At 41.4% G+C, this 12,231-nt stretch overlaps 1 protein-coding gene across 2 annotated transcripts in view; it reads left to right on the plus strand.

Annotated features, from left to right (window-relative positions):
* Nucleotides 1-3,743: 3,743 nt before the first annotated feature.
* HLTF (helicase like transcription factor) overlaps nt 3,744-12,231 on the plus strand; it is a 33,944-nt gene continuing 25,456 nt past the window's right edge. For both annotated transcript variants that reach the window (XM_063132084.1, XM_063132085.1), the window contains exons 1-8: nt 3,744-3,807; nt 7,117-7,312; nt 7,469-7,635; nt 9,164-9,297; nt 9,484-9,581; nt 10,499-10,573; nt 11,090-11,281; nt 11,373-11,456. In XM_063132084.1, the coding sequence (XP_062988154.1) occupies nt 3,788-3,807; nt 7,117-7,312; nt 7,469-7,635; nt 9,164-9,297; nt 9,484-9,581; nt 10,499-10,573; nt 11,090-11,281; nt 11,373-11,456 (966 nt within the window). In that variant the 5' untranslated portion in view covers nt 3,744-3,787. The remainder of the gene's footprint in view (nt 3,808-7,116; nt 7,313-7,468; nt 7,636-9,163; nt 9,298-9,483; nt 9,582-10,498; nt 10,574-11,089; nt 11,282-11,372; nt 11,457-12,231) is intronic.

Below are 12,231 nucleotides of genomic sequence, written 5' to 3' on the forward strand. Positions count from 1 at the left end.
ACGGCCGCTTCCGCAGCGGGCCCCGCCCCTCGCCGGTCAGCTGGAAGGAAGCGTCAGCAGCGCCCCCGAACCCAGCCACGGCTTCCCATAACGGCAGCATCTTGGCCGCTGCCGCCGTCCTAAAGGGAATTCATTTATAGCAGTGACCGGGCTATAACAGCCTGCGGTTCTGAGCCTTTCCTGGGAGTAAGCCCCCACTGAGTTCAGCTGAGCTTCCTCAGTAGTGACGGGAAGACGCTCTGCACATGCTCTTTGACTCGTATAGTCCGGGACTCAGCCGAGATCTTAAAAAAAAAAGAAAAAAGAATGTGTTCCTCCTTTCTTGGAAGGAAATCTCAGGGGGTAGTATCCTACGCAGAGTGGTTCCATTGAAATGACACTTAAGTTAGCCCCAAGTAACATGAGTCCTATTCATTTCAATGAATTTACTCTATTTTATTTATTTATTTATTTATTTATTTAGAATATATACCGCTCCCCATTGAAAAATTTCAGAGTGGTCAGTGTACAAGGTAAATGAAAATAAAAACAGAATAAAACAGTTAAAACAAAATTTAAAAGAAGCAAAAACGGAAATCAAGGCTGCATGTTAAAGAAAGGCTTCTTGGAATAAAGATGTTTTCAGGAGGCGCTGAAAGGAGTACAAGGTTGGCGCCTGCCTGACCTCCAGAGGCAGGGAATTCCACAGGAGGGGCACCACCACGCTGAAGGCTCTTTCCCTGGTGGATTCCAATCGGAGGATTCCAACCAGGAGCAGGCCCTCGGATGACCTCAGTGACCCGGCAGGTTGGTAAGGGAGAAGGCCCTCTCTCAGGTATCCTGGTCCCAAGTTGTTTAGGGCTTTGTACACAAGTACAAGAACCTTAAACCTGGCCCGGTAGCGAATAGGCAGCCAGTGCAGTTCCCTCGGCAGAGGAGTTACATGCTGGAAAGGGGCAGCTCCAGACAACAGCCGAGCTGCAGCATTCTGCACTAGCTCCAGCTTCCGGAGCAGCTTCAAGGGCAGCCCCACATAGAGCGCGTTGCAGTAATCCAATCTTGAGGTTACCAATGCCTGTACCACCGTGGTCAAGCTACCCTGTCCAGGAAAGGCCGTAGTTGGCGAACCAGCCGAAGATGGTAAAAGGCACTCCGAGCCGTGGCGGCTACTTGAGCCTCCAACGACAGAAATGGGTCTAAGAGTACCCCCAAACTACGAACCTGTTCTTTCAGAGGCAGTGCAACCCCATCCAGAACAGGCAAGGAGCCTGTCTCCCAGACTCGGGAACCACTCACCCACAGGGCTTCCGTCTTGCCAGGATTCAGTCTCAGTTTATTGGCCCTCAGCCAGCCCATTACTGAGTCTAGGCACTGGTCCAGGACCTGCACAGCCTCACCTGATTCAGTTGTCACAGGGAGATAGAGCTGCGTGTCATCAGCATATTGATGGCATTTAGCTTCAAATCCCCTAATGACCACTCCCAATGGCTTCATATAGATGTTAAATAACATTGGGGACAAGATGGTGCCCTGTGGCACTCCATAGCTCAATTGCCAAGAGGCTGAGGACTGGTCACCCAATGCTACTCTCTGAAACGACCCCGTAGGTAGGACCGGAACCACTGTAACACAGTGCCTCTGATGCCCATCCCACGGAGTCAATCCAGGAGGATACCATGGTCAATGGTATCAAAAGCTGCAGAGAGATCGAGCAGGATTAACAGGGTTGCATTCCCCCTGTCCCTCTCTTGATAAAGGTCATCCATGAGGGCGACCAAGGCTGATTCAGTCCCGTAACCAGATCGGAACCCAGACTGGTATGGATCTAGATAATCAGTATCCTCCAAGAGTGCATAAGATGAACATTGGATATTACCCAGTGAGTTTGATGGGCTAACTATCGTTACTTGGGAGTAAGGCTTCTTGAATTCAGTGAATCATTCTGCTGAGTAAAGCTGCCATCCTATATACTCCTACTAGAGAGTAAGTCCCACTGGACTCAATGGGGCTTGCTACTGAGTAGTGTGCCATCCTTAGAGAGGCCCTGCTAGGACTCTCGGCCTCACACCAGGAAGCCCTACCATTTCTTCAGAGAAAGATCTGCTCCTGCAGTCCTGGGCCTAGGATTGGGCTGCAACTGCAGAAGATAGACTGCACTTTCCGGCAGTGGTGGTGGTGGGAAGTATTCTGCACATGCAGAGGGCTCATAAGGTTATATTTTAAAAGAAGCATATGCCACTAATATGCATTTTTACTCAGAAATAACAGTCAGGGCATTGCATCTTTTAAAATTTATATCTCATCTTTCCCCACAATTGTGCCCAAGACAGCTAAGAACAAGTAAAATACAACACGATCCAATTACTTGGGAGTACGCCTCCTTGCACTCAATGAATTTTTGGAATAAACTGACCTAGGATCCGGCTGCACATGTGTAAGATAGACTATGCTTACTGAGTAGTGAGGGAAAATCACTCTGCACATGCTTATTGACTCATGTAGTCTAGGTCTCAGCCTAGGCCTTAAAAACACAATTCTCAGTGAGTTTACTTGGAAATAAGACTTCTTGAATTCAATGGATCTTTCTTCTGAATAAACACGCATAGGATTGCACTGCGCATCCCTGCTGTGTAATTTTTCTCTGGCCTTGTGGCCTAGCATGGCACAGCATCCAACATATACTTATACGGTCTTTCTCTATATACACCAAATCAATTCCTGAGATCTTCTAAAGAAGCCTTGATCAACAGCATGTTGGTCAAGTAAGGCAACTGTGGTGAACTTTAGACTCCTCTTGAAGACACCTATTTACTCAGGTTTTCCCGGATGTGTAATTGCACTCTGCTGTTCTGCATTGGCTTTTACATTGTATTTTGTGTATTTCTTATGTAAACAGCTTAGAGAACTTGTGCTATCACGCAGCATATTTTTATGAACTGCCCAGAAAGCTTTGGCTATTACAGTATAGAAATGTATTATACATACTGTGTATGCACAGTTATTTCAAAGGAACAATTTACATATAATTATAAAGAGATTCTCCAAATGTCAAGATTATTGACACCAGAAACCTCCCATTCCCACCCCCAGAGAAAATTATGAGGCATGCTACACAGATCAATTCTTATTTATAACAAAATGCAGTAGATCACTGTGTGTGTTTTAAAAAATTAAAATACTTTATCATTTTATTACATTTATATAAAAAAAGTACAAAATAAAACCAATCAAAAATATTGTCTGATTTCCGAATTAAATGCTATGGTGCATGCTCAATAGCAGCAGCTAAGGCTGCAATCCGATAGACACTTTCCCAGTGGTTTACTCAATGGGGTTTACTTCTGAGTAGCCACGTAAAGGATTGCAAAGTAAAGCACCCGAGCAAGAACAAAAGGTGGGGGACCGGAAGACATATCGCCATTTGCAAACAAGCATCAACGCACGTGCATTCTTTTGGACACGCCTACCTGCAAATTTGCTTCCGAAACCCAACGTGCCCCGCCCTCACTTTCGTTCTAGCAGCTGGTTGGATGGCAGCCGCCGGGAAAATGAAGATCCGGCCATGAATTTTGTGTGTTGTGTCAAGTAGCCAATAGGTACAGCAGACATAAGGTCAACCCGCCTGACTTGCACTCTCTCGATGCCTTATTGGTTCAAAGCTCAGGAGAGCTTCCATCTATTGGGAGTTGCAGCTGTTCGTTCAGTCGGGTCAGCCTATGGGAAAGCAAAGAGTTAGAGCGGCGGCCGTTTTCCCTGCGGCGGGCATTTTCGTTGCTCTCTAGCGGCATAGCGGACTTAAGGGATCGTCATGGCTTGGAGGTTCCTGAGGTGGGTTGTGGGTCTTTCCGGACTGCGGTTGGTATCCAGAGATGGGTTGCAAATACGAAGGGGGCGTCTTCCTTATCGGACTGAGCTTTTTGTGGGGTCTTGAGGCAGCCTCGAAGAGGCAAGACTTGAGGCCGCATAGAGGGAGGCCTTTTAGGCTGCTGCTGCTGCTGGAAGCGACAGACGTAGCTCAAAGCTCCATCACACTGGGGGTTAACACGCACCCTACCTTCGCTTCTCCGCCGGTGTTTTAGTTCCACAGTTACTTGCTCTTTTCAAAAGAGGAAGTACAGAACAAGCACGAGGCCCATTGAGTCCGCTGCTCTAATGGCGCTGCTTCTCCTGCACACAGCAGGAGGGAGCAGCGATTCCGAGTTTAAAAAAAACATTGGACTTAATGGCTTGGTTCAGACAACACGTTAAACCATGCAGCTTAACCAGAAAATGGTTAAGGGAATGCATGATTTAGCAGCATGATTTTGCATGTTGTGTGAACCAGGCCAATAAGGGTTTGTTGTTGTTGCACAACGAAGGCCAGAAAGGGGAGGAAGGCATGTGGGAGGTAGATGACTGCCTGTTCAGACAACACGCTAAACCATGCTTCTTAACCATGGTTTAGCATGTTGTCTGAAAGGAGCTGTCGTCATGTGAGGGACCTGCGCAAACTGAGTGCCCAGTAACAAGCGTGAAATAAAAGTGGTATAGAACATATGCTTTGCATGAAAAAGGTCCCAGGTAGGGCTGGAAAAACTCCTTAAGAAAAACATAAGACCCAGGCTAGATCAGACCCAGGGTCTAGGTAGTCCAGCACTCTGTTCACACAGTGACCAACCAGCTGTTCACAGGAAACCCACAAGGAGGTCTTAAGTGCAACAGCACCCTCCCACCCGTGTTCCCCAGCAACTGGTGTATAGGCTTGCTGCGTCTGATACTAGAGGTAGCACAATAGCGCATAGCCCTCAGGACTAGTGGCCATTGATAGCCTTCTTCAGGAATTTAATCCCCTTTTTAAAACCATCCAAATTGGTGGCCATCACTACATCTTGTAGTGAATTCTATAGTTTAACTATACCGTGCAAAAAAGTATTTTGATCTGTCCTGAATGTCTCACCAATCCTATCAGGTTCTGGTATACTGAGAGGGGGAAAATAGCTTCCTGACATTCTGGAGAGATGCTGCCATTCAGTGTTGACAATAGTGTGCTAGAAGGACCAATGGTCCAACTTTGTATAAGACAGCTCTATATGAGGAACCTTGAGTATTCCCAGGGGGACTCACTGTCAATCTAATTGCTTGGGCGCCCCCTATTTTTAGAGAGTGGCTGTAGCTCAGAGGTGGAGCACCTGCATTTCATGCAGAAGATCCCAGATTCTATCTCTGGTATCTCCATGTAGGGGCTAGGAAGGAATCCTGTCTGAAACCCTGCCAGTCAGTGTTGATAACGGTGGGGTAGATGGACCAAAAATCGAACTCTGTATAAGTCAGCTGCTTTTGTTCCCAAGTCTTTGGGCAAGTTCACAAGATGATGGAAGGAAAATAAGTCACGATTATGGTGGCTTACTTTGCCTCCCCTAGAACAAGCCCTTGTTTTTAGGGTGGCTTGTAAACCACCCCGCCCACTCTTGGTGGGTTTGGATGTCACGAGAACCTGCATCCAGCGAGGGTAATTATATAAGTAGGCGGGTCATGAGCGGCATGCGTGAAGAGAGAAAATAAGCCACCAAAATAAGCGTATTTTCCCTCCACAATTGTGCAAATCTGGTCTACATACAGTGGATAGTTGTGATTGGGAAATCGGGTGCGACCTGGTTTCTGGATAGTGTATGTGTGTAGAACCCATTCTCATCTTCTGCTGAATGCACAGAGATGGGGTCAAAATTAGCAGACATGATTCTATTCCTCTCCTCATGTTGATTGAACATATGGATGGAACATGAAAAAAGGGTTTATTTTTACTGGAATATTTGTAAATATTTTAAAATCTATCTATATATTTAATACTTAGTTCTTTAGGAATGCATAAAATGTGAACACTTTTTCAGTGGCTTTGTTTTTTTAATTTTACCTATAATAATAATAAAAAGAAATGTGCCTTTCTGTTTGTCCGTCTGTCAGCACGATAGCACCAAGTCCATGGAACCAAACGCCTGAAAATTGACATACATACCAAGGAAATCCTAGGGGTGTGCACTTCGGGGTTATTTTGTGTTTAAAATACATTTATTAATTTTAATTTAAATGTGGCCTGCAGTAACAGCTTCAACCATTGGAGAAGACTTCCCTAATCAGCACATAGCTCTCCAGTGCATACAGTTTAAAGCCAGGGGAGATTAGTAGGCCAAGGGACAGAGTTATACGCCTGCTTCCTCCCACCCCTGTTTTGGAACAGCCCTCCTCTGGGGAATGGAGTGGACAGATCCCTCTCTCAGAGGGTTCTAGGCTGCACTATGACATGGGCTAGGAGTGTCAGTGGACATGACTTCACTCAGATGGGGTGGGCATAATGTGTCCAACTCTGACAACTGTTTACATTTGCTTGAAGGCTTCACTATATCAAACAAAGCACTATTCCAACCCATGCAAAGCTGTGAAGTTTGGTAGTATAGAATTGTTATATCTAAAAATACGATATAAAATATTCCAATAAAAATACTTTCAAATAAAGCCATTAATTCATTTGACTTTTATCATTAAAGTTGCAATCCTAAACATACCCATCTTTACTGAAAGGGATTTATGTCAGAGATGTATAGGATTGCAATATAGGCCATAGTAAAGTTGTAATCCTATGTTCACTTCCCTAGGAAAAAGTTCCATTTTTCAGATGGCTTCTTTGTAAGCATGTTTAGTGATTATGAAATTAAATGTTTCAGTTTAAATAACTTTTATTTATTGAAAAAATTTTGAGATTATATAGCATCTAAAATATTTTTTAGTTTACTTTTCTTTATTTTGTTACATTTTTATACTGTCCACTAGCCAAGGCTCTCTGGCAGCGCACAATCAAAGGTTAAATGTGCTAAATAAGATCCCAAAGGATTATGGGTAATCCATTTTCTTGAACGCCCCACAGTTTAGATTTGTGAAAATAGTAAAGCAAAATAGTCAGCAGGACTGACACAAAATAAAAACAATGTTAATGTTTTGGACTTTTTTTGGCACGCTGTAGATCAATTGAAAAGTAATACCTGGTGAAAAAAATAGCTGACCTATGGAGGTCTTTTCTTTAAAAAATGTCACAAGTTCATTCAATTAAATGGAAGTTCAAAACAGTTTTTAAAAAAATCATGTTTCTTCCATTTTTTCCCATAGCAATTTCCCATGGGAATTGGATCCTGATTTGTATGGAGACAAACATTACAATCCTTTCACCCGTGAATTCTATCCCAGCTTAGAAGATATCGTGGGAACTCATGTTGCTGGGTTGACTGATGAAGACATAGATTCAGCTGTCTTATTTGGAAGTTTGCGAGGCAATGTGGTTGGATTACGGTACTATACAGGGGTGGTAAGTACAGTATGGAATGTGATGCCGGCGGGCTACAGGGAGGGGAATTGCCTTCTTCCCTGTTCTGCTTATGAAGCCTCTGCTGGTTTCAGGATAATTTTGCAGGTGATTTCTGTGTTTTTGTACGTTTTAAATTCCAAATATGCTGATTTGCAGGTCAATAATAATGAAATGGTTGCACTTCAGAGAGAGCCTAATAACCCATATGACAAAAATGCTGTAAAAGTAAACAATGTGAATGGAGATCAGGTAGGACACATCAAAAAAGAGCTGGCAGCATCTTTGGCACACATCATGGACAACAAGTTGGCAGTGGTTGAAGGGTATGTGTTTGCATCAGAAATACAAATTTCTCATGAATAAAAGTGTTTTTGAACAACAATGCAGTAGTAACATTTAATAAAAGTGGAAGGTTGTTATTGTTTCCATACTGGAATCATCCTCTTTGTGCCACTAGAACTACCCTATTTCTTCGATTCTAAGACACACTTTTTTCCCCATATAAACATCTCTAAAAATGGAGTGCGTCTTAGAATCGCGGGTGTGTCTTAGGATTTTTTTCTGTTGGTGGTACTGAAATTAGTGTGCATCTTACAATCGATGGCGTCTTACAATCGAAGAAATACGGTAATATCCCATCTATAACAAAGTGGGATATTTGGAAGCAGTCTCATAATTTGCAGGAAGCAAATTATATAAATGGAGGACTTTCAGTTTGGTGGCTTAGAGTACAATCCTATGCATGTCTCTTTAGAAAGAAGTAGTGTTGATTTCAATGAGAGTTGCAGTCCAAACATTCTACAACTCCCATCATATGGGCTGGGGAATGCTAGGAATAGTTGGACTTATTTTTTGTCTAAATATGCCTAGGATTGCACTTTTACTCAGAAAAGTGTGTATAGGATTAGAAGTAGTAGTCTGCATGGAAATATGTCAGTAGAAACAGCCTGTTCTCTTAACTTTCTGCACAAAATATCTGTTTCCTCCTTTACCCCTTAGTCATTACCCATCAAGCTCCTTGTTAGTGTCAGGATGAGGCTCGGTCTCCCTGGTGTGTATTCTGAATTGGACTTGGAGGCTAAAGTAGAAGAACAACAGCTGAGATAAGATGCAGGGGAGGAAATTCTCCAAGACTCTTCAGGAGTCAGGGAGGAATTTTTCAAGAAACTTAACGAACAGTAGGCCCAGGCTCAGAGGCCTCCCCCTAACCCCAGAACTCTGTCTTTGTTGGAAGGAGAGAGAACATCAAAATTGACAGTTCCTGGAATCCTCAGTCAAGTGGGCAGAGTTGAGAGGAGGTGGTCCACCAGACTAGTGACACAGAAGTTGCGACATGAGGACCCTCCCTGAAGGAGGAGTCCGGGAAGCCATCCATTTAGTTGAAAGACAACTGCCTTGCTTTGTTAGGGTAATTAAGCTTTAGACAATAACCCCTAGCATTCACACTCCCTTCAAGTGTGAAGGGGTGGCTATTTATTGAATAAAACTTTTTTGGATTGCACAACGGACCTTTTTATTGTCTCACATCTCTGTGGGAGGGCTTGGAATCACGACAGTTAAGTCCTTACGAACACTTCCTGGAATAGTCTGAAACGTAATTTTTAATAATAGCTTTTTGTAATTGCTAATGTAGGTCTAGACTAGGGAGGCTCAGGTTCGTATTGCCACTCAGGCATGAAGCTCACTGGGTGACTTTGAGCTAGTCACTATCTGCCATCCTAACCAACCTCACAGGGGTATTGAGAGTATAAAAAAAGGCAGTGAGGAGAGAGAGAAAAAGTATTCTGCCCTGCACTTCTAAGAAGGGCAGAAAATAAATGTAATTAATACTTTCACCCTTATTTTCTCTAGGGTTGTACCTTATGGAGCAAATAATGCTTTCACTATGCCAGTACAGTTGAGTTTTTGGGGAAGAGAGGAAAATAAGCAATTGGTTCTGAATCAACTAAAAAAGCATGGATTTAAGTTAGGTCCTCCAGGAAAATGTAAGTTAAATAATGTATTCCTAAATTTTGTAGAACTTTTCAGTTTATTGAACTTCGAGTTATTTTGTTTCATATAACTCTGTAGATGGTAAGACGTTTGGCCTTACAGTGATGGTGAGAGAGAATGTTCAGCCATTGATCAGTCACCCCCCCTTTTTTTTTTTTTTTAATATAATTGACATGTAGCTTCAGAACTTGATTTTGGGACTAGCTTGACATCTGGCAAATCTGGAACAAGTTACAGTGCTCCAGTCCATGTTGCTGTACAAATGACAACTGAACAGGTACAATACATGCTCATTTTTGTTGTAAGAATATGAGTTGCTATGTTAAGAACCCCTTTTTTAAAAGAGTAGAGCTAAAAATATATGACCTCTTCTGACTTTTCTGTACCATTTCTTTAGAATTCCTTTTAAAACTTCCATACTACTATCAGATCCTAATAACACAGTGACCCTTTTTATATGTAATGCCAATTTGTGTGTTATTTATTTAACTCACGAATTGGCAGGGGTGAGCGGGAGTGAGAGAACTGCCTCCTCACATGGGTAGCAGAGAAGGCCTTATCGTAGGTCAGGAAAAGTTCTTAGCAAAGGCATCCCAATTTTATCCTATGTAAACCGCCCAGAGAGCTTCAGCTATGGGGTGGTATACAAATGTAATTAATAATAATCATAATCACGATAGCACTTTGAATTGCTAAGAGCAGGAACAGTTCTTAGCAAAGAAGTGACAATGCATTAATTACATAAAACTACTGCTAGGTCCTAATTCATGTATGGTAACAAATGTTCCAGATTCTTTTCTTTTTTTTAAAAAAAAGACTACATTTCTTTTTAAACAAGTGTTTGACTCTGCTGTTCCATACTGTTATTTAGTAATTGTTAGGTTTCATAAATAAGAAGCTTTTAACTTTAATTGGTTTTCATTATTATTCATTTTATGGGTAAAATCCAAGATAATTCCTACTTAGAGTAGATCCATTGAAATGAATGGAACTTAAGTTAGTCATGACTAACTTGTCCTATTAATTTCAGTGGGTCTACTCCAAGTAGGAATTATCTTGGATTTTAAGTTCTGTTATATATAGCTAGTTGCTTTGAGCAACTCCTTTTTTGGAGGGACAAAGCAGAGCAAAAATGTCTTAAATAAATTAGAAAAATAGGAGACTAACTTTAGCGCATATCAACTTGCATTCTAGCTTAAAACTGAATTTGACAAACTCTTTGAAGACCTGAAGGAAGATGATAAAACTCGTGAAGTGGAAGCAGCAGAGGTATGTATTTATTTATTACTGCATTTATATCCCACCTTTTTTTCCTTTCGAAAGGAACCCAAGGCAGCTGACATGATCCTCCTCTCCATTCTATCCCTGTGAGGTAGGTCAGGCTGAGAGTCAGTGACTGGTCTGAAGTCACTCAGTGAGCTTCATGGCTTAGAACCTGAATCTCCCAAATCCCAGTCTAACACTTTAACCAATACACCACACTGGCTGTATTGAATACATCACATTTATTTATTTATTTATTGCATTTCTATACCGTCCAATAGCCATCCAATATCTCTGGGCGGTTTACAAAATTAAGACAATTCAAAGTATAAAACAACAGTATAAAACCATAATATAAAATACAATATAAAAGCACAACCAAGATATGCTGGTTTATGTTCTAGGAGTGAATGAAGATGTGTTGTTATTCAATCTAAAGACATGTGAAATGGTAGAAAATTAGAGTGACAGTTGTGGCTTTTGCTGTGAAGAGAATTATAATATGACATCTTAATTTTCTAGGCAGTGTTGACTCCATTATTTCCACATCAGAAGCAAGCTTTAGCTTGGATGATTTCACGTGAGAACAACAAGGAATTGCCTCCATTTTGGGAAGAGAGGAAAAACTACTTCTACAATACAATTACAAATTTTGCCGAAAAAAAGCGACCAGAAAATGTGCTTGGGGGAATATTGGCAGATGATATGGGATTGGTAACTATCTACACTGCATTGGAATATGGCTAATTTGATTTATGAAAAAGAAGATTTATGAAATATTAACCAATTGTTTTATGTATTTTAGGGTAAAACACTTACTATGATTGCAGTGATTCTTACCAACTTTCATGATGGCAAATCTCTTCCTCTGGAAAAGAAAAATGATCAGGTAAAAGGAGTTGATACATGTATATATTTCAGGCTTGAAGATGAGTTTCTATTACTACCAGAAGTCTAGCTTGAATTGTATCAATCCCAAGTTGTTATATTAATAAGACAAAATGACTCAGATTGGCAAAGAGAGAGAGAGTGAATAATCTTCTATTCATGTCAGTTGTGAGAGAGGATTCAGACATTTCAAATATATGTATTTCTTTGATAATATGAATTTTAACTTTTTTGAATTCTGCATGTTACCTTGATTCCACTATAGGGCATGATAGTTCTCATGGTGGCCGAAAGATTAAAACACGCAAAATACCAAAATAAATATTGGAGTAAATAAAACAGATGGTCTTATGCATTATGCTTTACCCAAAATACCCAAAGCAGCCCAAACAGAAGAGTCTTCAGAAGGCTCAGGATGTGGCAGTTTTCTGGGGAAGGCATTTTCTTTTCTTTTTTTAAAAGTTCTTAATTGGCATTATTTGCTTATTTTTAACTACATTGTATTATATTGTGTTATAAAATATGCAGGAAACGATCTTCGTCCAATAGAATAGATTCCCATATGTTGTGAACCGCCCAGAGAGCTTTGGCTATTGGGTGCTATAGAAATGTAATAAATAAGTAAATATAAGAATACATTTGTATGACATATGAAGGGGGAAAACATTTTCATGGGTCTTGATCTCTTCTGCCCTGGATGGATAAGAGGTAGCAGGTATGAACAAGCGTGGCACACAGTCCTATCCTTTCTGGTTTTAGTGCGGTTTACTCCCAAG

The sequence above is a fragment of the Elgaria multicarinata genome, chromosome 8 (assembly GCF_023053635.1).
Source record: "Elgaria multicarinata webbii isolate HBS135686 ecotype San Diego chromosome 8, rElgMul1.1.pri, whole genome shotgun sequence".
Classification (NCBI taxonomy): domain Eukaryota; kingdom Metazoa; phylum Chordata; class Lepidosauria; order Squamata; family Anguidae; genus Elgaria; species Elgaria multicarinata.